The sequence below is a fragment of the Myiozetetes cayanensis genome, unplaced genomic scaffold, assembly GCF_022539395.1.
Source record: "Myiozetetes cayanensis isolate MyiCay16 unplaced genomic scaffold, myiCay2020 scf16, whole genome shotgun sequence".
Taxonomy (NCBI): domain Eukaryota; kingdom Metazoa; phylum Chordata; class Aves; order Passeriformes; family Tyrannidae; genus Myiozetetes; species Myiozetetes cayanensis.
Window position 1 is genome coordinate 16696160 of NW_026087270.1, and position 24009 is coordinate 16720168.

General features: G+C 57.4%; 3 protein-coding genes across 3 annotated transcripts; 2 read left to right on the forward strand and 1 right to left on the reverse strand.

The window, feature by feature from the left end:
* Nucleotides 1-362: 362 nt before the first annotated feature.
* Nucleotides 363-15487, forward strand: AARS1 (alanyl-tRNA synthetase 1). Its single transcript, XM_050311241.1, has 21 exons — nt 363-407; nt 1763-1971; nt 2554-2742; nt 3365-3510; nt 4670-4861; nt 5237-5381; nt 5726-5871; nt 6861-6969; nt 7071-7221; nt 7579-7703; nt 8242-8386; nt 9008-9186; nt 9668-9781; nt 10214-10420; nt 11023-11207; nt 11614-11722; nt 12393-12506; nt 12787-12906; nt 13392-13478; nt 14826-14939; nt 15218-15487. The coding sequence occupies exons 2-21, from the start codon at nt 1828-1830 to the stop codon at nt 15401-15403; spliced, it is 2907 nt and encodes a 968-aa protein (XP_050167198.1). The 5' UTR covers nt 363-407; nt 1763-1827; the 3' UTR covers nt 15404-15487.
* A 42-nt stretch (nt 15488-15529) lies between these two features.
* Nucleotides 15530-17196, forward strand: EXOSC6 (exosome component 6). Its single transcript, XM_050311243.1, has one exon. The coding sequence runs from the start codon at nt 15541-15543 to the stop codon at nt 16465-16467; it is 927 nt and encodes a 308-aa protein (XP_050167200.1). The 5' UTR covers nt 15530-15540; the 3' UTR covers nt 16468-17196.
* Nucleotides 17197-17576: 380 nt separating this feature from the next.
* LOC126637778 (RNA-binding Raly-like protein) lies at nt 17577-23800 on the reverse strand. Its single transcript, XM_050311244.1, has 7 exons — nt 23713-23800; nt 22000-22078; nt 20201-20251; nt 19714-19862; nt 19321-19434; nt 18884-19050; nt 17577-18511 (listed from the first exon to the last, which is right to left on the reverse strand). Exons 1-7 carry the CDS (start codon nt 23747-23749, stop codon nt 18473-18475), a joined length of 636 nt encoding a protein of 211 aa, XP_050167201.1. The 5' UTR covers nt 23750-23800; the 3' UTR covers nt 17577-18472.
* Between the last annotated feature and the right edge of the window lie 209 nt (nt 23801-24009).

Below are 24009 nucleotides of genomic sequence, written 5' to 3' on the forward strand. Positions count from 1 at the left end.
GGCGCGCTGGACTTTGTGGAATACCACCGAGCACCCAGGCTCGGGCAGCTCTGAAATCAGTAATCAGTCTCTTTCTCTCTCTCTCTCGAGTTTGTCAATACTGGCTCGTTGCACACGGGGGAAACCAAACCCGATTTTTGCGGGTGACCCTGCTGCGCCCACAGGGTGGGCACCCCTAAAATGGCGGCGCCCGGCGCGCCCTCAGCCCGGCCGCGTCACGTGACCGCCGCGTTCCCGCCATTGCATCAGCCGGTGGCGGGCCCGCCCCGCCGGTGAGGAGGGCGGGGCTTGCTCTGAGCGACAGCTCCGGCAGCCAATGGGAGGCGTCTCCGCGGCGGGGGGGGCGGGGCGCGGCGCGCGCTGCGGCGGCCGGCGGTGAGGGGCGAGGGGCGGCGGCGGCCGCGCAGGTACGGCCGGGGGGCACGGGGGATCCGCACCCCGGGTTTGGCCGCCACGGCCCGCCCGGGACCCCCGCGCCCAGGGGAGAAAGGGAGAAGGGCAGGAGGGAGGGTAATGGGGGAGCATGGTGGCGGTGGCGGTGGCGGTGCCGCTGGTCGCGCCCCAGCCGGGCCCGCGGAGGGGGTGGCGGGCCCCGCGCTTCCCTCGCCCCTCCTCGGGCACTGGAGAGCGGGCGATGTCCGAGCAGAGCCCCTGGTCGGCCCTGTGCGCGGTCCTTCCTTCCTCGGGTCGTTCCCTCCTCCAGCGTCGAGGTTGGGCTCGGTGATCCCTAAGGAGTTTTCCAGCCTCCTTAATTCTGTGATTCAATGAACTGCTCCCAGGCTCTGCTCCCGGGGGGGATTCCCGTCCCTCCGCTCCGCAGCGGGCTGCTGGGAGCTCGCCCCATCCCCCCCGCTCCGTATCTGCATTGCGCTCCGCTGACAGGGACAGCTCTGTGCGCCCGGGGACACTCGGGCGGGGCTGCCCTGCAGGCTGTCACTGCCTCTGGGGTGCCTGGGGGGATGTGGGTCCTCCCAGGAAAGGCTTCCGGGCATCCCATGAGCTGTCCCTGCTTCGAGCAGGGAGGGTGGACAAGGTGGTATTCAGGGGTCATTTCCGAACTTGGCTCTTCTGTGGTTTAATTATAGAATCACAGAATGGTTTGGGTTGGAACAGACCTTAAAGCTCATCAGATTCCACCCTCCTGCCGTGGGCAGGGACACCTTCCACTTGATCAAGTTGCTCCAAGCCCCATCCAGCCTGGCCTTGAACAGTTCCAGGGATGGAGCATCCACAGCTTCTCTGGGCAACCTGTGCCAGGGCCTCACCACCCTCATCAAGAAGAATCTAACCTAAATCTCTCCTTTTACGGTTTAAAACTGTTCTCCTTGTCCTGTCACTATCTGCCCATGTGAAAAGTTGCTCTTTTTTTTTATAAGCCCCCTTCAGATACTGAAAGGCCACAATGAGGTCTCCCCACTCTTTCCATTTAATCACCCTGAAGGCTTTGATACCTTGGCAGTTCCCCCCTCCATCCATGTCCCCAGCAACACAAACCCAACATATTAAGTTCAGTGTCCACGTGAATTTGCAATTTTAAAACCATGCATTTTCAAAGAACAGGTAACTTGATGCAGAGCCCTGAAATCAGGGAGGTTGGGGGAGAGGAAGTTTGAGGTTGGGCCAGCGCTCTTTGGGGCATGGTTGAACTGAGGAGTCAGTGAGTACCTACTGTGGGGGGACTTTCAGGAGATGGAGACGATGATCCTCATGTTCAGAGTGAGCTAACAGCACGTCAGAGCCTTGCTTGTTGTTGTTTCTTCAGACTGCACTGAGGCCTTGCCGCTTCCCTGCCGCCTGCTTTGGACAGCGGTGACTCGCAGGCTCAGGATGGAGGCCACGCTCACCGCCAGCCAGATCCGGCAGCGCTTCATCAACTTCTTCAAGGAAAACAAGCACACCTATGTGCACTCATCTTCTACCATCCCCCTGGACGACCCCACGCTGCTCTTTGCCAATGCTGGTATGAATCAGGTAGGTTTCCCACCCTGGCACTGCGGTCCTTACGAACGCACCCTGTTTGCGGCATTTTTTGTGTGGAAAATTGTTATTTCCTCCGTCTTCCATCTGGTCACAATGAGATGGTTGGTGTGTCTGGTTGAGTCCTCTCTGCCCTCACAGAATTGGCAAGAGCACTGGAAGAGAGGTCCCTGTGATGGGAGCTCTGCCAGACTCCCTTCCTTGACCCTTTGTACCGCAGCCAGTCCTGGCACAAATGGCTACTGGCATCTTTAAAGAGTAGTTTGGGACTGACCTCCTGGCAAGGGCTGTGCTGCAGATCAGCACCCAGTTTTTATGGTTTGGCAACTGGGAATCTGACAGCTTCCAGTCCCTTTGGAAGTTCCAGGGTTTGGTGGGCTCCAGGAACATGTGTGTGTGTGAGTGCTGAGTTCTGGGCAGTGCTGCAGCCTTGCCACAGGCAGGAGCAGCAGGTTTGTTTCTGAAAGGTCAGTGATATTGTCACACAGGTGACACACACTGCCGTGCTGTTGCTTACAACATTTGGAAACAGGCTCTGAGTGCTTTTCTGAGTTGCCCTTTTTTCTCTCCTCTCAGTTCAAACCCATCTTCCTCAACACTATCGACCCCTCGCACCCGCTGGCTAAACTGAGCAGAGCCACCAACACTCAGAAGTGCATCCGAGCAGGGGGCAAACACAACGACCTGGACGACGTGGGGAAAGATGTGTACCACCACACCTTCTTTGAGATGCTGGGGTCCTGGTCCTTTGGGGATTACTTCAAGGTAAAGCAGGCTGGCTGAATCTCCGGCACAAATTTATCTCTGTGAGCTCAGCACAGCGGTTGCCAAGAGGAAAGAGAATATTTTGGCACAGAGGTGCGTGTGGCTCCTCTGGGATAAATGAGGTTGGAAGCTGCCCCGACCCTGCAGAATGATTTGAGATTAATTACTTAAGGTTTACAAAGCTGATTAAGTTAACTCTGCTAGTTTGGAGTCCTCAGACAGAGGTTTTTGGGGTTGTCCTGGAGCTGTGGGGAGTTACATGTGCTGTGCAACTATGGTGGACCTTCAGACAGGAGTGATCATACAGTGATGATGCCCTTTCCCAAGCTTCTTGATAGGGTAGTGTTCAAAGTCAGAAGGAGGATGTTAATAGAAAACAACAGCAGAATTGAAAGGCTTTTTGGAGGCAGTGAACATGCTAGGAGTTTACTTGGCTGCATCAGGAAAGTCATTTGAGATGTTTCTTGTGCCCTGTTCACTACATATATTCATTTGCCTCTTATGTCAAAGGTGGGAAAGTTTTTGGGTCTTCACCTGCTGGTACCTACAGTGGCCAGTACTTTGGATGTTGAAGAGAAGCTGTCTTTGCACTCACTTGCTGACCTCATCTTTCCTTCTGCAGGAACTCGCTTGTAAACTGGCACTGGAACTTCTCACCAAGGAGTTTGGCATTCCTGCTGAAAGACTCTATGTCACTTACTTTGGGGGAAATGAGGCTGCAGGGCTGCAGCCAGACCTGGAGTGCAAGCAGATCTGGTTGGACTTGGGGTAAGGCCTTTCAGTGAGGAAGGTGCATGTTTTGATGAGCAATAGTAATTTGTTTGGCTTGGATATTAGGAAAAATTCTTCACAGAAACAGAAGAGGCTGCTTAGGAAAGTGGTGGAGTCACCATCCCTGCAGGGACTCAAAAGCTGTGTAGCTGTGGCACTTGGGACACTGTCTAGTGGTGGGCTTGGCAATGCTGGGGTAACAGTTGGACTTGATGATCTGGAAGGTCTTTTCCAGCCTAAATATTTCTGTGACACTGTGATGGCATGTGTTATGTGGCAGAACATATCACATGTGGCAGGATGTTTTAGCAAAGTTGAAGTGTCACAAATAGTGTTTGCAGGGTGGTGGAGCTTTGAAACCAAAGGGAAGTTCTGCTATTAGATACAAGATACTGGGAGCTCTGGCTTCAAAATCTCTGGTGTAAGCTTAACAGGTGCCCCACTGGGCCAGATGGATGGGCTGTCTTACCCTGTGTGCTGCTGCTGACAGCATTTGAGGAGACCATGGAATCCTAGAACCGTGGAATGGTTAGGTTTGGAAAGGGCCTTACAGCTCATCCTGTTCCAACACCCAGGGGACACCTTCCACTGTCCCAGGTTGCTCCAAGCCTCGTCCAGTCTGGCCTTGGACACTTCCAGGGATGGGACAGCCACAGCTTCTCTGGGCAACCTGTGCCAGGGCCTCCCCACCCTCACAGGGAAGAATTTCTTACCAATGTGTGGTCTAAAGTGTCCTCTGTCAGTTTAAAGCCCTCTTCCTTGCACTACATGCCCTTCTAAAGCTGGAGTTCCTCTCCAGATTTCTTGTAGCCCTCTTTAGGTACTGAAAGGTTTCAACAAGGTGATCCCAGAGCCTTCTTTCCAGGCTGAACAATTCCAGTTCTCTCAGCCTTTCCTTGTAGGTGCCATGCTCCATCCCATCCCTGTCTCCTTGCTGGTGGCCTCACTGAGGTGTTGTGTAAGCCTCTGCCTCCAGCTGGGACAGGTGCCAGTGTTCACTTGATCCCTCTCAGCAGTGATCCCAAGGCTTAGGCTGTAAGAATTCATCATCTCATCCAGGGAATTAGTGAGCTGAGGTTTCTCTGGTCTAGCCCTTGGTTTGGGGAATTCTTGCCTTGCTGTTAGTCTCTGCTGTTCAGTAAGTTTCTTGTTGCAGGCTGGCTGAGGGCAGGATTCTGCCTGGCAATATGAAGGATAACTTCTGGGAAATGGGAGACACAGGCCCCTGTGGCCCTTGCAGCGAGATCCACTACGACCGGATCGGGGACAGAGATGCTTCACACCTGGTCAATCAGGATGACCCCAACGTCCTGGAGATCTGGAACCTGGTGTTCATACAGTTCAACAGGTGAGCCAGACCTGCTTCCAGCCCCTGGCTTGCTCACCATTCCCAGTGGTCCAGGAGCTGTGCACGTTGTGATGCTCTGTCCCCCTGACCCACCTGTACAGAAGGGATCAGTCACACTGCCTTTGGGAACAAACTAGAAGTATTTTCTCCCGTTTATCTACCAGGAATTCAGTAAGGAATAAGTGCCATCCTGCTCTGGGTCTGAGTTGTTACTGATGGTCTTGTTAATTATATTTTATCACAGTTGTCCTTTGTGTGGCTTGTGTATGGGCTTGTGTCATCAATCTGATGGAACCAAATTTCATGGAGATGAGGAGAGAGATGGGGTTCCACCTGCAGAGCCCCCATCCATAACAACTCATCTTCCTTTGGCAGGGAAGCTGACGGGACACTGAAACCCCTTCCTAAGAAAAGTATTGATACTGGGATGGGCCTGGAGAGGCTGGTCTCTGTCCTGCAGAACAAGATGTCCAACTATGACACTGACCTTTTCCTTCCTTACTTTGAAGCCATCCAAAAGGTAGGAACTGGAGCCTGATCCAGCTGTATCCTTTCCCTGAATCCCTGGGGAGATGCCTGGGGCTGGTCAGATGGGGCGATCTCTGCTTTCCCAGCTGCTCTGAGCCCCACAGGTTTGTGCTTTGCTGAGGAAATTCAGGCTGTAGTGCCACGCAGAGCCCACAGCTTCCCACCTTCCCTGGCTTCACTGAGTCACCTCTTTCCAGAGGAGTCTTCCTCCTCCGTGGCTGCCGGCAGTGGGGTGGGCTTGGCTCCTGAGGCCCTTCCCTGTCATTCTGCCATGGTGCTGGCCCCCAGTGTCTGTAATCATCCCCCTTTGCCCACTGCCTTCCCCTCTCTGCTCAGGGCACAGGTGCCAGGCCGTACCAGGGGCAGGTGGGGGCCGAGGATGCTGACGGAATAGACATGGCCTACCGCGTGCTGGCCGACCACGCCCGGACCATCACCCTGGCCCTCTCGGACGGGGGCAGGCCTGACAACACTGGCAGAGGGTAAGAAGGAGCTGCTGCAGTGCTACCACTCCCATTCTGTTCAGCACAGCTTCCCTGTGGGCTCTGGGATCTCCTGTGTCTGTGGCATTAAAGCAGTGGAGAGCAGACTGTGTGCTCAGGATATTTGGTACTTGAATCCCTGTGGTAAGGTTGGCCCAAAACACCACAACACAAAGGTCTGAGGGTTCTTGTGAGCACCAGTGCTGCTGTGCCAGCCCCTGGAAAGGATCAGTGCGGGCAGACAGGCACAAAGCCCTGCTTGGTGCAGTGTTGCTGTTAAAAAGCAAGGAAGTTTGGGCTGGGGGGGCTGTGCTGTGGGTGCCACTGGACTCACAGCAAGCACAGAGTGAGTTTGGGTCAGAGAGCTGGGGCCTGGCACCTCACCTGTGCCTTGCTGCTGCTTTGAGCAGCTGCTGTGGGAAAAGAACCCTGTGTTCCTGGTCCTGGTGTTGCAGTGTGGAGCATAGGCCTGAAAAGACCCCTGCCAGAAACAAGTCAGGGCATGTCAGAGCTAAGTTAGGACTGCTTAGACATTAAGGCTGTGCTGACCAAAAAGAAACAATAAGTCAAGTAGAACCGAGACAAGAAAAATTTGCAACTAGAGATAGGATGTAATCTGGTGGTGGGATTTAATTATACGATGTTTACAGTTAGGTAAATGGATTAATACTTGAATATAATCAAAGTGATATGTAAGTTTATGTTTAACTGCTATGTCTCCTGTGAAATGTAAAACCAATCATGTAACCTTGCTTGGAAAATAGTATAAAAGATGCGTTCAAAATGTGGGTCTTTGGGTACCTGTCTTGGGACAGGAGTCCACAGGGACCCCGGGCCCTGAATAAAGCACCGCATAAACTGACACTCTGTGAGTTTGTGTTCTGATCTACGGGCAGCACTGGGAGGGGGTGCTGGTGGGTGGATGCTGGTGGAGCCCTGAGAACAACTCAGAGGTGTAACATTTGCATGGGGGCTCTGCTGTTCCCTAGGTATGTGCTGAGGCGGATTCTCCGACGGGCCGTGCGTTACTCCCACGAGAAGCTCAATGCCCCCAAGGGTTTCTTTGCTACTCTGGTTGATGTGGTGGTGCAGTCACTGGTAAGTTCTTCTCCTGCTCCTCTGTATCTGCTGAAGAGTTAGTTCCTCTGCTGAGGTGTGTGGATCTCCATGCTGAAGGGCTCATCCTCTTGGGTCTGCAGGGAGATGCCTTTCCTGAGCTGAAGAAAGACCCAGATATGGTGAAGGACATTATCAATGAAGAAGAGGATCAGTTCCTGAAAACACTGAGCAGAGGACGTCGCATCCTGGACAGGAAGATCCAGAGCCTGGGGGACAGTAAAATCATCCCTGGTAAGGCTGTGACTTCTGTCTGGATGCAACAAAAGGCATTTATTATTTGCGATCACATCAGCGCTCCACTGGGCTGGGAACTTAGAGGTGGTGGAAGGTATGGGACAGAGTTGGAGGTAAAAGACATCTCTCAGAGCTGAGCCACCTGTGCTGGTGGTTCACCTGCTCAGGTTTCTAAGCTGCCCAGAGCCCTGTGCTGTCAGGGAGGAGCCTTTTGGATGGTCATGTTCTCCAGACCTGTTTGCTGTCCTGCCGTAACACAGAGCCAGCTGTGTGGGAACAGAGCCAGTGGAGAGCAGGGAAGGGAGCAGTGTATTTTGGAACGTGAGAGCTGACTGCTCTGCCCTGTCTCTGCAGGTGACACTGCCTGGCTGCTGTACGACACCTACGGTTTTCCTGCGGATCTCACTGGGCTGATTGCAGAGGAGAAGGGCCTCGTTGTGGACATGGAGGGCTTTGAGGAAGAGCGGAAAAATGCACAGGTAGGTGCATTTCTTACTGAGTCTGCTCACACCCCATGTGCCCCAGTGTCCTGTGGGAAACACCGAGACAACGGCAGCTGTTGTGGGACATGTCTTTTCTGTACAGCTGGGTTTGGTTTTTCTCACTAGCAGAGCGTGGGGCCTTGAGCTCAGCCTTCAAACAGAGATAGTGGAGTGCTCAGAGCACTTACCTGCTGGCCTGTTCTGCTTAGGGAATTTACCCCTGTCTGAGTGTACAGGCAGGTTTGCAGCCTGAGTGCCTCTCACAGCACGTTTACTGCAGCGGAGGGGAGAGGCATTGACCAGCTGGGTACTTGCCTTTCCCTCGCTGGGCTCATGCCCACTTGGTCTGCATGCTGGAACTGCCTTCTGAAGCCAGAAAAGACAGGAGCACTCCAGCTGCTGGCACACAGCTTCCCAGGGCAGAGCTCTAAACCACAGAGCTCTCAGGGGTGCGAGTGAGATGTGCAGCTAGGCCGGTGTGCGTTGGCTGGAGCTGAGGGGGGTTTTCTCAGACGTTGATGCTTCTCATTGGCAGCTCAAATCCCAAGGCAAGGGAGCTGGAGGGGAGGATCTCCTCATGCTGGACATCTATGCCATCGAAGAGCTAAGGGCCCAAGGGCTGGAGGTGACCGATGACTCGCCAAAATACAGCTATGCTTCGGATGCCAGCGGTACCTATGGTATGAAAACACCTTCTCAGAATCATCTGCTGCTGCTGAACCTTCCCTGGCATGTACCTCAAAGAGACCCCCTCTGGGCTCACCTTTTCTTGGGACATGGAGGTGGGAGTGGAAGGGTGTGCAGGTGAATAGCCTGCTTGTTACAAAGCAGGGAAAGGGAAGGACAGACTGTCAGTTTTTTCCAAGTTAAGGGGATTCCTGTTCCTTGCAGCTTTGTGTCTCCACACTCCTATGTTGGTGTTTGTCAGCTGCTGCTTGGCCACTGCTGCAGAAGACTGCAGTTTCTTCTTGGCCTGTTAGGGGGCTCTTGGCTCGTTTGCTGTGGCTCTTCATGCTAATTCTTTGATTTGGTGGAGATTGAGGAGGCTGCAGGCTCACAGCCATGTGCGCTTCTGACTTTCACTACATAGGTGTGGAAGGCAGTGACAGCCCCTGCCTTGGAGGGCACTGAATGAAATTCCCAGCTTACTGTTGCTTTACTCCTTTCTCCTTACCCTCTGCAAATGTGGTAGCTGCCATGATCTGCCAGTAGCTGGGAGATGTTGCTATGAAGTTCTGCTCCCATGTGGTGTCTGCAAGGTTTTCCTATTTTACTGACGCTGCCTGTCATCCTGGTGACAGATTTCGGGAGCCTGGTGGCCACGGTGAAAGCCATCCGCAGGGAGAAGAAGTTTGTGGAGGAGGTGTCCACTGGCCAGGAGTGTGGGATAGTGCTGGACCGGACCTGCTTCTACGCCGAGCAGGGTGGGCAGATCTATGACCAGGGCTACATGGTCAAGGATGACGACAGCAGGGAGGATGTGAGTGGGCCTGAGAGCTTTTTGCTAGATTCACTCTGACCCCAGGGCCTGGGCAGAGGGGGAGAAGGGGCCAAGCAAGCTCCAGCAATTTCCTATCTGTGTCTGGTGTCAGCTGTTGCCCGGGTTTCCTTTCTGGGGGTGCAGCGTGGCACGGATGTGCTGGAGTTTTGTTCCCCTCGCTTCTCAGGGAAGTGGACTCTGTGCTGCTGTTGCCTGTGGTGGTGGTGCTGGGATTGCCCGAGGGCAGTGCTCTCAAGCCATGATGGGGAGCTGAGGTGGAGAGCTCTTTCTGTGCCCCACCTTCATTCACTTCTCTGCTTTGCTGTGTGCTGTGCCCGGGGACACTTGTCTTTCTCCAGCACACACCCTCTCTGGCTCTCAGCTGGGACCTTTCCAGTGGCAGCTCAGACCTCTGGCTAGATGGTTTGTCTCCCCGTGGCCTCTTGCCCTGCTCACATGGGGCATTTCCCTCTTTGTACAGAAAACAGAATTCACTGTGAAGAACGTGCAGGTCAGAGGAGGCTACGTGCTCCACATAGGAACTCTGTATGGGAGCTTGAAAGTGGGAGATCAGGTCCTCCTGTCTATTGACGAGGTAAGACATGGTGTAACACATGGGTTCGTCTCTTTTCCCTGTGGATTTTGTCTCCTTCCTTTTCATCAGTGCCGCTCTGGGGGCCTGATGTTTGAGGCCTGCCCTCCCTGCAGCACACGATCAAGCAGTGCCTGGCTGACTCCAGGCCTCTCCTGCTTGGCACCTGGCTTTCTCCTACCAGGAGGCAGACCTGGTCTGTCCTTGTCCTCCCTCCAGGCAGGAGATTGCCAGGGAAAAACCTTACACAAATTTGGTGGGGAGCGCCCTGCTCCCTTAGCTGAAGCTCCAGGGCAGCAAGTGTGGTCAGTTGTTTTCTGGTCTCCTGAGCTGGTTTAGGGTTCTGTTGGAGGGCATCAGCCTGCCCTTCACCTGCTGGAGGCCGTGGTGGCTCCTCAGTGCAGGGACCCACCTAACAGGAGCTTCCTCCCTCAGGCCAGGCGGAGGCCGGTCATGAGCAACCACACGGCCACCCACATCCTCAACTTCGCCCTGCGCTCAGTGCTGGGCGAGGCCGACCAGAGGGGGTCCCTGGTGGCACCGGACAGGCTGCGCTTCGACTTCACAGCCAAGGGAGCCCTGTCCACCCAGGAAATCAAGCAAGTCGAAGGGATTGCCAACCAGATGATCGAAGAGTCAAAGGTGGGTGCGGCTGACAGGTTGTACACCTGGCTTTTGGATGATCTGGGATGCTGGGAGTTCAGCATGCAGGAGTCTTCTGTGCACAGCCTGGCATCACCTCAGAGGGTTTTGAGCAGGAAAACGCCATGTGGATTGTTCTGTTCATTGGTCCCAGGCCCTATCTAGGGTTGCAGTGTTCCCATTAGCTACAAGAGCCAGGAAGTTTGGCAGAGAAGTTTTGCAGGCCTGGCTGGATTTACAGCATACACCCAGACAACCCGGTGATGCGTCACCCATGGCAAGAGAGTTGCTCTGTCTGGTGCCAGGCCTGTGTCAGAGCAGAGCCTGCAGGACACTATGCTCTGCTCAGGAGTCTGTGCTTGGAACCATTTGCATGTACAGTAGCACAGGGAGTCTGAACAGGTGGTATTGGGAGTTTTGAACATGGGACATGTGCCAATGCCTTTGGAATCCTTGCAGTTCAGCAAACCCCAGCTTGGGTGAGGCACAAGGCTCCACTTTTAGCATGTTTCAGAGAAAGTCAGGGTTCCCAGGGAATGTGGGTCCTCAGTCAGAGCTGATAGGACCTGCTCTTACCCACATCCCTTTCCTGTCCTCTGCAGACTGTGTATGCCAAGGACTGTCCTCTCGCAGCAGCCAAAGCTATCCAAGGACTGCGGGCAGTTTTTGACGAGACCTACCCCGATCCTGTCCGTGTGGTCTCGATTGGCATCCCTGTGGAGGAGCTGCTGGCTGACCCCTCTGGCCCTGGGGGCTCCATCACCTCAATTGAGTTCTGTGGAGGCACGTGAGTATCTGGAGAGGCCGGGGAAGGCTGATAAGGAGTCCCTGTGGAGCCTGGTCTCTGCTGGGAGTGCTGTGGGTACATGCAGGGCACAGCCAGGGCAGGGCTGGAGGTGGTGGTGATGTGCCTTTGCATTCCCACTCCTCAGTCAATCCATTTTTAAAATCAGCCTTTACCTGCCTGTATTGCCCTGCCTACAGGCAGGGTCTCTGGCAGTGCTGGGAGCACAGCCCTTGCCACCCTTTCCTCGCTCATTTGCTTTTAGCAGCTTGGTTGGGTTTTCTGCCTGTCCCCACACTTGCTGCATCTCCCTGACACAGTGGTGGTCTTGTTTCTGTCCTGATTCCTGCTGAGATGAGAGGTGGACTTCTAACTCTCTCCTGTGGGTCTGTCTGGGTTCTTTCCAAAGGCACTTGCAGAACTCCAGCCACGCTGGCCCCTTTGTGATTGTTTCAGAAGAAGCCATTGCTAAAGGCATTCGGAGGATAGTTGCAGTCACCGGGGCTGAAGCTCGGAAGGTAAGGGGAGGCAGGAGAGATCCTCTGAAATTCCACATACTAACCCTATGCCAGAGTTCCTTTTGTTTGAATTTGCACAATATCCCTGTCAGCACCAGGGAGCATTGTCTGAGGGACTCAGGGAAAAGGGTACTGTTGTTGGCAGAGGCTGGGCTGGAGGCCCCTGCTGTGCTACAGTCAGAGAGAGCAGGGAAGAAGGGGAGAAGTCTCGGCTGTAGGTGTTGTATCAGTGTGGCAGGCTCTGGGAACAGAAGAATAGGTTGCTTAGCAGAGTGGGCTGCAGATGTAGAGCTCTCAGCAGCTGGCAAGGCTGGCAGGAGAGTGGTGAAGTCTGAGAACCCAGTCCTCTGCTGCTGGGCTAGCAGATCCTGGGCTTGCTTGGGCTGGTGCTTCCTAGAGTGGGAGAAAAGGGTTTATAGGGGAGATAATTTCCATTTTTGAGGATCTTTCTTTTGCTTCTGGCAAAGAAAGAGTCCTGGGGCCTGTCTGCCAACATCACACCCTGCTTCTGGTCAAGTGCTGCCTGCTTTGGCTCTGTGTCTTCTGGAGGAGTTACTCAGCTCCATCTTGGGGCATGCCATCATTCCTCACCCCTTCTCACCCTGGAGTCGTCAAGAGCCCAGCCTGCTCGATCTTCCTGCCTGATTTAACCTGGATTGTTTTCTGCTAGGCCCTCAGGAAAGTGGAGAGCCTCAGGAAACTGCTGTCAGCCCTGGAGGCCAAGGTGAAGGTCCAGACAGCTCCCAACAAGGATGTGCAGAAGGAGATCGCGGATCTCGGTGAGGTGAGGATGGTAGCAGTGCTCTGCCTCCCCAGTGTGAATGGGATCTTGATTGCCAGTACTGGGTTGCATTAATGAGGCCCATATTCACCTTCCTGCTCCTGTCTGACAGCCCTGCATCCCATGGGTGCTACAACCAGCACCTCCTGTCTGGGTTGTTGGCACTGGGAGAGGAGCAGGGCTTAGGGGGCTCTGCCAGTTGAGGCACTGAGGTTCATGAGGTGCAGCATCTCCTGGCTGTGGTCGCTGGTACCTTCAACCCTCTGCACCTGTTCTTTTGCAGACTCTGGCCACTGCTGTTATCCCACAGTGGCAGAAAGATGAGCTGAGAGAGGCTGTTAAAGCACTGAAGAAAGTTATGGATGACCTGGACCGTGCAAGTAAAGCCGACATCCAGAAACGGGTGAGCCCTGGGCTGGAATAAAGGATAGCGTGGGAGGGCTGCAGGGCTCTCCCTTGGGAGCTCTGCTTGTGTCCCTTGTGGAAGGGAGCTGAGCTGTGGGGACACCCCTCACATTGCTCAGCCTTCCAGCCTCTCCTGCTCCCTCCCAGAGCACGGCTACCTCCCTGCCTGCTCCCTGGGTTGAAGCGTGGCATGTGTCTTAGATCTAGGGGTGCCCCTGGGTGCAGGCTTCTTCCTCCTGGATCCCACTGGAGTTTTCTGGAGGAAGATTTAAAAGACAACACTGCTGCTGCCTTGCAGGCCACGCACCCACCTGCCAAAATATTTTGGTCCTGACTCCACAGTGTGAGGCTGGTCCAGGCTGGGCTGTGGGTGTGTTTGGGCACCTTGGGGGCCTCTGTACCTGCAGGGGAAGCTCTACCTGTGTGGTTCTTGTGTCCATACACACTATGGGTGCTCTAGTGTCTGACCACTGTTGTCCTCAGGTGCTGGAGAAGACCAAGCAAGTCATTGAGAGTCACCCTAATCAGCCATGGGTCATCATGGAAATGGAAAATGGAGCCTCAGCAAAGGTATGGGAAGGCCTGGTTTCTCCTCAACAACCTTCCTTGTGCCTGAGGAACAGCTGGGTCGTCTCTGCTCACTCAGGGAGGCAGTGCAGTGCTGCAGAGCTGTCTTTCTTCACACCTGCCATACCTGAGGAGGGGAAGGGAATGCTGGGGCATTCTCTTCATCCCACCTCCTGTGCTAACAAATGAGTTTGCAGGGGTGGGTGGGGTCTTGACCACTTGTTGAGCTTCCAGACCTGTTGGTGGATAGGAACCCCAACAGAAGTGCCATTGTATCCCTCAGCAGTCCCAACACTGAAATGCAGGCTTGAGGGACTCAGAACTGCAGCTCCTCCAAGCAGTGGAAGTCATGATGTTTGTGGCCCCTGCAGATCAGCTGTCCTGGGCTGTGTGTGTGGACAGGGCCGGGCAGAGAGCTGCCCCCCAGCTCCTGGGCACTGTCAGCCACAGCCAGGGCTGAGTCTGTTCCTTCCCTCCTCCACACACAAGCTTCTTTCCAGGGGGTTTCTGCTGGAATAACAGCTCCCTCGTGTGCACTGTACCGCAGTGCTGAGCCCAGCAAGTGCCAGGCAGCGGGGACTGATCGTGCCTGGGGTTGGACCGCTCTGGTTTTAATGCCCTGTTGAAATTTCCGCTCCAGGAGTCTTGGAGCTGATCCTGCTCTCTCTCTGTGGCCCTCCGCGTCATTGTGATGCCCACGCTCGCAGTGGGTGCCATGGCAGTGTTCTCCCTGGCAGAAGGGTGCATCCCAGGGGATGGCAGTGCTGGCAGCCTGGGGAGCTGCATGTTCCCAATCCACCCAGAGCAGCGCTGCTTTGCTTGCCAGAGGACCTGCTCTGTGCTATATCGTGCTCTGTGTGAACAAGGGATGCTGCTCTCCTTGGGAATAGCAGGAGACATGGCAGTCTCCCTGTTTCTTCCCATGTGCCTGCTCTGTCTGTTAACCCTTTCATCCTCTTCATGCTGTTTTTTGAGTTCTCCTGAGTCGCTTTGGAACAGCTGCTCCCTCCTGCTGGGGGGAGCTTTCTCCCCTGCAGCCAGTACACTTGGGAAAGGTTCACTCTGGGGCAAGTTCTGCCAGTTCCTGGATAACCAAAGGTGGAGAAATAAAGGCAGTTTCTCCTTCCTGCCTCAGGGGACACAGCCAGGGCTTGTGTCACCTGCCAAGGCTTCTACACTGTGAGGGATGTGAAGATGGCTTGTGTTGGGGAGGAGGAGCACAGCAAGGTGCTGCTGGCTGGTTTTGTGCAAGTCCAGATCCCTGAGTTCTCCGTGGGTGTCATGGGGGCTGGAGGTGAGCTGGGTGTGAGTGCAGGGAAGATGTGCTGCAGTGATTTTTTTCTCTTACAGGCCCTGAATGAATCTCTGAAGCTCTTCAAGACTAACTCCCCCCAGACTGCTGCCATGCTCTTCGCTGTGGATAACGAAGCTGGCAGGATCACCTGCCTGTGTCAGGTACCCCAGGTAATGCTGAGACTGCCTTTCCCTGAGCCTTTCTGGAGGTGCAGCCTCTAGGCAGGAACTATCTAACACTCCACGGCCAGCATTGATCTGGGTTTGGCCAGAGCCACAACCTTCATGCTCTGGCTTATCACCAGGCTGCAGAAGTGTGAGGAAAGGGTTGTGCTGTGCAAATGGGGAAGAAGAGTCAGAGCTTAACAGGGTGGGAGGCATGGGGCAGGGAGACATCTGCTCTTCCCTCAGTGCTGACCAGTGGTTCTTTTTTCTCTTTCCCTGCCCAGGAGACTGCAAATAAGGGCCTGAAGGCCAGCCAGTGGGTGCAGGAGGTGTCTGGCTTGATGGACGGCAAAGGCGGTGGGAAGGACATCTCTGCACAGGCAACGGGCAAGAACGTGGGCTGCCTGCAGGAAGCCTTGAAACTGGCCACGGACTTTGCTAGGCTCCGGCTGGGGGAGCTGAAGAACTGACCGAAGCGGGGGTCCCCGGCCCCCTTTTCCTCCTGTCTGTCCCCTGCGCGGTTTTCCTGTCAATAAAGGTTCCCTGCCCTGCTCGCTGCGACCCTGCTCTGCTGGGGGAGCGAGATGGGAGGATGGGATGGGATGGGATGGGATCCTCCTCCTGCGCGTCACAGCCCGTGCCGGTCGCCGCCTCCTCCCTGTCCCCGCCCCGTGCCCGCCCTTCGCCGCCGACCATGCCGCTGGATCACCGCCGCCTGTGCGGCCCGGAGGAGTCGCAGCCGCCCGCTCTGTGGGCAGCGCTCGCGGCCGAGGATGAGGACGAGGAGGGCGCGGGGGCCGCGCCGCGGGACCCCTGCTCCCTGCGGCCGCTGTTCGCGCGGGCCGGGCTGCTGAGCCAGGCCCAGGGCTCGGCCTACGTGGAGCTGGGCAGCGGCACCAAGGTGCTCTGCGCCGCCTGGGGCCCGCGGGAGGCGGCCGAGCCCGGCCCGGGCCGGCTGCTGTGCGAGTTCCGCCGGGCGCCCTTCGCGGGCCGCGGGGCGCGGGGCCGGCCGGGCGGGCTGGCGGAGCGGGAGGCGGAGCGGGAGGCGGCGGCGGCGCTGCGGGAGGCGCTGGAGCCGGCGGTGCGGCTGGGCCGGTACCCGCGGGCCCGCCTGGCGGTCAGCGCGCTGCTGCTGCAGGACGGGGGCTCCGCGCTGGCCGCCGCCGTCAGCGCCGCCGCCCTGGCGCTGGCGGACGCCGGCGTGGAGATGTTCGACCTGGCCGTGGGCTGCGCGCTCTGCCGCCCGCCCGCCGCCACCTCCACCACCGCCGCCGCCTGGATGCTGCAGCCCGCGGAGCCCGAGGAGCGCCGCGCCGCCGCCCGCCTCACGCTCGCCCTGCTGCCCGCCCTCAACCAGGTGTCGGCCGTGCTGGGCGGCGGCCAGGGCGGCCCCCCCGAGGACTGGGCACAGGCCCTGCGGCTCGGCCTCGACGGCTGCCACCGGCAGTACCCGGTGCTGCGGCAGAGCCTCCTGCGGGCCGCCCAGCGCCGCGATGCTGCTGCTGCTGCTGCTGCCGCTGCCTCCGTGGCCTGAGCGCCCGTGAGACACGGGTGCCCCGGTCTGAGCACGGGATCGTCACCCAGAGCGCGTCCAAGCTGCCTTCAGGTGCTGCCGGAGACCCCTGGAGCCTGCCTGATCCGCGCCTCGCTGTTGGGGATTGAAATAAGTTTACTTTCAGAACATTAGGAGTTTATTAAGTTTAATTATAACTACTGGAGACCACCACGGACCCAGCCTGTTCCACACCTCATGCTGCCAGAGACCCTGGACCCAGCCTGTTCCATGCCTCGTGCTGCTGGAGACCCTCCTGAGCCAGCCCTTGTGCTGCCAAAGATCCCGCAGTGCTGCTCACACAGCTGAAGGCCCAAGAACTCTGATGAAGGACACTGGATCTACACCCCCCACACCACTGGAGAGCCCCCAAAAGCGTATCTGAGGAGTCACCGCGTGGCAGAACGTTCCTAACTGGCATTGCAGGGCCCAAACAGCCTGGCGTGCTGCTGGATCCCTCCAAGTGCTGCTGGCACTGCAGGGACCCCATGTCTCACCCTGGGGTGGTCCTGGCACCAGGCTGAGACCCTCACGCTGAGCTCCCCACCACAAGCATCCATGCAGGCAGGGTCCAGTCACCCCTGGGCAGGGACCACACCGTGGCATGGACTGCATGTCCCTTGGGCCTCCTGCCCAGGCAGTGCTTCAGGGCAGCAGAGTTGTGTTTTGTTGGGGTTTTTTCATAGTAATAAATCGTTTATTTTCTGGTGAGTCTTCTGCCTGCACGGCTCTGCTGGGGCCTCTGCTAGCCAAGGGCAGAGGTGGAAGGATACACTTCCATGATTGGGGTCACCCCCTGCTTCTTCTCCCTCTGTCCTTCCTTGAGGGGTGCAGGGAGACCTGGGTACTGCCTTGGGGTCTGGTTATTCCTGGGGATGGAGCACAGCAGCCAGTCCTGTCTGCCCAGCTGCACCGTGGTGGGCTGGTAGGGAATATTCTGGGTATTTTCCAGTGGGAAACAGGGCAGAGCTGCAGGAAAGGCAGCATCAGGGAAAGCCAGGGACTGTGTCTGGCAGCACACGGAATTGGGTACAAAAATTAAATGAGCACTTCAGACAGTTAGAAACTGCACCAGAGTTAAATAACCAGAGTAAAGAAATACAAATTATTTTTCTTTCCAACACGGTACACTCTTTTACCAGAGCAAATTAGAAATACAGAACAAGTTCCTACCAGTGAGAGAAGGACAACCAAGAAATGAGGGACACGGAATTTGACGCTGGGGGGTACGGGGGGACCAGGACTCCTCGGGTGCAGGTGAGGGGCCCTGGTAAAGCTCTCACAGGAGTCCTGCTGACTGCAAATGTGATGCCTGGACAAGAACAGCCCGTGGAAAACCAGTAAGGAAAACACATTTGGGAGCAGGGGCGAATGGGAGCGATCGGGTTGGCATTGCCCCGCTGCTGGTTGTGCAGCTCGCATCAGAGCTAGGTGTGGCACCATCCCCAAATCCTGCAAAAACCTCATGGAGATGGCTTAGGGTGGTTCCTCCTTCCTATGGTGGCTCAGAAAGCTGCCACGGGCTGTGCCTGTGCCTGCTGCACCAATTCCCAGCGGGGTCTGATGGTTGGGATGTGACCTGTGCCATAGGGATGGGAGCCCCGGGCTGCTTTCCCTGTGCCCCACAGCACCCTCTGGGTGAGGCGGTGCTGGCACCAAGCCAGGTGGGATTTGGGTTGCTCCTCTGGGACATGGTCCTTTTTATTTGTTTGTTTTCACTCCTGCCCTCCCTCACCTGGCTACCTCTGCTTAACCCTAGGTCTGACAACAGGAGGAAAAAGAAAACAAGCGCACTGGAACACAAAAAATTCTCTCACCCCAGCCTGCCAGCAACTCCCGGGGTGGGACACGGGGCTGCCGGCGGCAGGGGATGGCTGTGCCAGGAGCGGGCACCTCGTGTTGTGCGTGGCTGGAAACCTCAAAAGAAATAATCAACACAAGCTGGGAAGGACTGGCCACACGGGAGGGCCACAGCGTCCCAGTCCGGCTACTGGCTCCTCTCGGGATCTGACATGTGGGTTTTCACCTGTGAGGAGAAACACATGGCATGGTTGTCCTTTGTGCTGTCAGCAGGGTAAAATCCAGTGCCCTGCCCAGCACGGGGATCCCCGGGGTCCCACAGCCAGCTGGGGTATGTGGGTGGGGGAGCAGCACCTTTGATAAAAGGTATTTCTGCTCTGAGGGTCTTTTGTGCAGCCTCAGTGCAGCCTTGATTCACGCCCAGGGGTTTGCTGCAGAGTGCCCAGAGGCACCGGCAGTTTTAGCCCTGGCACCCAGCTGGAATGGCTTGGGCAACCCTGGTGGAGCCTCTCATCTACTCCAGGCATCCCCCACCAGCAAGCAGGGGTGGGTTTTAGGGAAGCAGAGAGCCCAGCACAGGATCTGGCCCTCCTCTTACCGTCTCCTCCGTGTCTGTGCTCTCCTCGGCGCTGTCGATGTTGCGCAGGTCACTGTGCCCGTCAGCTCCCGTCCCCTCCTTCCCCCGTGACTCCCGTGACCCCTCTCCTGCTGGGGATGGGGACTCTGTCCCTGGCTCTGCCCTCTTCCTCTCACTCTCCTTGGACCCTGCAAAGGCAGAGACAACAGAAATCTGGGGTACCTGTGCAAACATCAGCCCTGTCCTCACTGCTTTCCCTTGTGCCAAAGGGCTGGTTTTTTACTTCCCCAGCCCAGGGAAGGGGAAGGATGTAGGAAACCTGCCCAGCCAGCTCTGGAATGACCTGGCCACACAGGGAGGGACCCCTTACAGCCAGCTCAGGGTCCAGGCTCGCGTGTGCCCTCAGGTTGCCCAGCACGGACACATGAGTGTTGGAGGGTCTGGGCCCGTCCCCTCACCCGTGAGACGCTCTCTCCTCTGGTCCATGCGGTCCAGGCTCTCCAGCAGACTGTCCACCTGTGCCTTGATCTGGCTCAGCTCCCCCTTGATGGAGTGCAGCTCTTCGGCTCGCACTGCAGGGAGAGGAGTCGTGAGGAGCCCACCCAGAGCAAGGAGGACACCTCTGGAGCATCCCACTCTCTGGAGCATTCCCCCCTCTGCAGCATTCTCCTCTATGAAATATACTCCTCACCAGACATCCTTGGGGAACAGGAACGGACCCAGGGGACAGTCACCAGCCCAGTGCAGCCCAGGCTGTGTCTGCTGGAGCTGGGGACTCACAGCAGCAGGGTCAGCACTCACCGAGACGTGAGGGCTGAGCCTCTTCTTTCTCCCAGCTCTGTCACACTTACACTTTGTCCGTCCCCCCGTGGAGCTGGTGCTGCTCCTCGTCCCGGGCTGGGGACTCAGGCTGCTCTTTCCTCCTGCTCCCAGGTGAGTCCGTCTGGTCTTGACTGGGATGCGGTTAATGAGGGGCGGGATCTTCTGGTACTCGTAGACCCTGCAAGGGCACAAGAGCACAGAGGCACGAGCACAACCTTAGGGGGTGCAGCAGTGCCCCTTGCCAGCCAAGAGAGCAGCTCTGTGGGTCTCTGTGTGGTGAAAGGACCCCCAGTGTGGGCACTGCCCTGCCCACATGCCCCATGTGCCCACTCTCCAGGCCCCCAGCCTGCAGAAGCTGCAGCTCCTCAAAGTGGGGAAACACCACAGAGCCTCTCTTGGAGGCAGGGGACAGATGCCCAGGGACACACCCTGCTTTTCCACGATCAGAGATCCAATCACACACCCCAAACCCACACGTGCTCAGCTCATCCCGCTCCTGGAACACCCCACACTCACCGGTACGGGAAGTCATCCCTGTAGCGATCGTAGTCCAGGTCACAGTTACTGCTGCAGGAGGGGGAGAGAGGAGAACACGTCACCTGCTCCGTGGGTCACTGTGGAGCAATCACTGCGGGCACAGGAGGGCAGAGACACCCACCCAGCCTCCAACCCCCCCCCAAGCAGGAGACATCCCGGAGGATCCCTGTGCAAGCTGCCTGGGCTGCAGCATGCCCTGGGAGGTGGCTGTGCCCTGGCAGGAATCTTTCTCGCGGGAAATAAGGGTGTTGGGAGGGATGGTGAGAGCCCCCTGGGCAGCATCAGCAGGGTCTGGCCTCAGGAGGCTGCCTTTAGAGTGCCCTGGCTGCTAAACCCCACAGTCCCTGACTCCACGTGTGTGCTGCCCTGCTGCCACCCTGCCTTCTTCAGAAGTCACCTGCACAGGGCACAGCCCACAGGCACCAGCCCTCCTGGTAAGGGCACACTGGGGGCACTGGTGACCCGCCTGCTCCTGTGCTTTGCACGTGAGGCGCAATCCTTGGGGTCTATTCTGGGAGCTTTTGGTCCAGATTTGCTGCCTTCCAAGTTTCTGTTGCTGTGACAGGGATGGAGTGTCCTTTGCATCCCCAACTCCTGCCTGTCACCAGGGGAGGAAGGTCACAGCCTGTCCTGGGAAAGCAGGGAAGGGGCAGACAGAGAGGTGTCCCAACCCACACGTGGGGCACAGGGAAGGTTCCCGCCCCGGTGGCTGCTGCTGCTGCACGGAGCCCACACTGAAAGGGGTGGGGATGCCACAGGACACCCTGTGCCGTGGGAGAACTGATGGCGCTGCAGGACACCTGGTCTTGGGATCTAGGGCAGCTAGGGACACAGCAAGGGGTTTCCTGGCTCAGCTCTTGGCTCAGAGAATCCCCTGGGAAGAGCAAAGGCAGTGGCTGCCACGCTCCAGCGCCCAAGGGGGCCAAGCAGTCCCGGCCCTCCAGTGCTGCCTCCCTTCAGCTCCATGGCAACAGGCAGAGCAATTAGTTCAATCAGGGCGTTTGCAAAAGAGCTCTTACGAGGCAGAGGAACCCGGCTCTGATCCTCCCATCACCACAAGTCCACTGAGGGGGGGAGACAAAAGTGTGCAGGGATAGGGACCTGCTCTTCTACTATCATCAGTACCATCACCATCACCTACTGCCATCCTCAGGGCCATCATCACCCCTATGGGCTCCTGCAGGGGTGTCTGTCCCTGAGGAACAGCATTTAAATGCCACAATTGCAACAGACTGAGGGAATCGTGGAATCCTGGAATGGTTTGGGTTGGAGGAGTCCTTAAAGCTCATCTCATTCCAAACCCCACTGCAACAGGCAGGGACACCTTCCACTAGACCAGGAAGCCACATCCAACCTGGTCTTACACACTTCCAGGGATGCCACTTCCAGGGCAGCCTGTGCCAGGGCCTCACCAGCAGGAGGGATTCCTTCTTATGTCCAGCCTAAACCTGCCCTCTGTCAGTGTGAAGCCATTCCTGAAGGAGAGCAACACCTGTAACAGGCGTGGAGATCACAGGGCTCTGCTCTTCTCTCACTGCCTTCGTGTGGGGAGGGGGGATCCCCACACCCCACTGGTGACACACAGCAGGAGGGGCCCAGCAAGGACTCCAGCCAGCACCTGTGTGGCCAAGAGCCCTACTGGGATGGGGCAGGGACATCCCTCAGACTTAACACCTGCCAGCTGGAATAGTCAGGGGTGTGAGTGATGGGGAGCAGGGGGGAAGGGGAGCCAGGTGTGGGACAGTCCCCAGCACCCCAGCCCACACACGAGCACTCACTGGTACAGGCTGCTGCTGTGCTGCCTCTTCTGGCCCAGCCTGGCCCGGCTCGGCTTGGGCTCCCTGGCCATGTCCAGATCTGTGGGGAGAGAGAGGAGGAGCATGAACCCACACAGAATCCTCTCTGGCACCGGCTTCCTTTGGTCCCAGCCACACTCCTCTCACAGTTGGAGATGTCGCACTTCAGAAAATCTGCAGGGCAAGCAGGAGGCTGTCAGCTCTCTAGATTTAGGTTTTTGGGAAGGGCAGGAGCAGCCCAGGGTTGTGGCAGAAAGCACCTCTGATGATGAGGGTAATTAATCCACAGAGACATTTCCCACCACAGCGGTGAATCCACCTGTGCTGTCACTCCTGCTGGGTGGGTGGGCCATATTTTGGGGAGCTCTGGGACGATGCCCTTCACCCCTTCGTTAGGATTTCACAGCCAACATCCGCATCAAAGCCAGCTTGAACCTCCTTTCTGCACATACATTTGAGAGGCACCAATACCGTGCTTTATGGACATCTCCATAGATTTAATTTTGTGATTTTGGGGGGACACCAAAACCTCTCTGGCCCCTGGGGTAGGAGTTGGTGGGTGAGATGTGGAAGCTTCCTGAGTGCTCTGGGAACACACTGTCCCATCAGAGAGGTTTAGACCTCCCCAGGAGCGTGGACACTGGCCACAGATCCCTCCAGCCCAGCATCTGCCAGATGAAGGTTCCCTCCATCCCTACAGGGAAGGGGGTTTCTGAGAAAGATCCAAGCAGAAGGAAACCGGCACTTTGCTTTCCAGGCTGCCACCTTGTGTAGTGAAGTCTGTGGGCTGGCTCTGATCTCAGGGTGAGCTGGGGAAAGTGCTCTGTGCATGCCAGGTGATGCTGGCACCGATTTTTCGTGGGTGCAGCCAGATTCCCAGGGACTGCTCGGGGCCAGAGCCCGCTGCTGACATCCCTCTCTCCAGCCCATCACACCCACCCAGCAGAGACATCCACTCCACCCCCTGCCAGCAGGACAGACACCTCAGCACCCCAGCCAGGCACCCTGTCACAGGCCACCTGCACCGAGGGCACTGTCCTGCTGGGGCAGGGGTCACGGCCAGCAGGGCTCCATCACCCAGGGCCATTCCCCCTGTCTGGGCTCCCCTCCCTGGAAGGGTACTGGGAGAACATCCCTGCCCTTAGGGAGTAATGGTATGGGGGAATAATGTTTGGGACAGCATCCCAGTCCTGGGAGGACACCCCTGACCCGGGGGTAGTGGCATGGGGGCATTCCAGCACCGGGAGGACTTCCCTGACCTAGGGGTAACGTTAGGGGCACATTCCAGAGCTAGAAGGACATCCCTGAGATAGGAGGGAATTGCACGGGGGCATCCCAGTAGTGTGGGGATATATTCCTGTCCTGAAGGTAACAGTAACGAGGGGGCGTCCCAGGACTGGGAGTGCATCCTTGTCCCGGGGGTCATGGCATGGGGAGAACCAGGTATCCCGGTATCGGGAGGCCATCCCAGCCCTGGGAAGGGACTGGTACGGCGATGGAGGGCACCCGGGAGGCATCCCCGCCCGGGGTGGGGGCGATAGAGGCACCAGAAGGCTGCAGGGGGACACCCCCCCGCCTCGGGCAGGGCTGCCAGTGCCGGGCGAGCATCCTGGTGCCGGAGCATCTCCCGGGGGAGGGGTGCGGGAGGAGGGCCGATCCCGCGGGGGATGAGGGCCAGATCCGGCCGGTACTCACATCTCCAGCCCGCGTCCCCGCTGCCGAAGAGCGTCATGGCCCCGCACCGGCCCCGCACCGGCCCCGCACCGGACCGAGCGCTGCCACCGGCCGCTACCACCGCCGGGAGGGGGGGGGGCCGGGCCGCACCACCGCGGCGCTGGGGGGGGACACCACGCCCCGCACGGTGGTCCGTGGCAGCCCCGCTGCCTGTCCCTGCCCGCACCGCTGCCGGCACCGCGCCCGCGCTGCCCCGGGATCTCCATCCTCACCCTCATCCTCCCCGGGCTCCTTCCACCTCCCGCCCCCTCGCACCTG

Excerpts from the sequence above, each read along its gene's own strand:
- LOC126637778 (XM_050311244.1), bottom strand. The coding sequence starts at position 23,749 with ATGACGCTCTTCGGCAGCGGGGACGCGGGCTGGAGAT. Across the intron at positions 20,252-21,999 it reads CACAGCAGCAGCCTGTACCA|CAGTAACTGTGACCTGGACT; the intron begins GTGAGTGCTCGT and ends CCCCTCCTGCAG. Across the intron at positions 18,512-18,883 it reads GCACAGACACGGAGGAGACG|GTGAAAACCCACATGTCAGA; the intron begins GTAAGAGGAGGG and ends TTCTCCTCACAG.
- EXOSC6 (XM_050311243.1), top strand. The coding sequence starts at position 15,541 with ATGGGATCCTCCTCCTGCGCGTCACAGCCCGTGCCGGTCGCCGCCTCC.
- AARS1 (XM_050311241.1), top strand. The coding sequence starts at position 1,828 with ATGGAGGCCACGCTCACCGCCAGCCAGATCCGGCAGCGCTTCATCAAC. Across the intron at positions 5,872-6,860 it reads CCTGACAACACTGGCAGAGG|GTATGTGCTGAGGCGGATTC; the intron begins GTAAGAAGGAGC and ends GCTGTTCCCTAG. Across the intron at positions 6,970-7,070 it reads ATGTGGTGGTGCAGTCACTG|GGAGATGCCTTTCCTGAGCT; the intron begins GTAAGTTCTTCT and ends TTGGGTCTGCAG.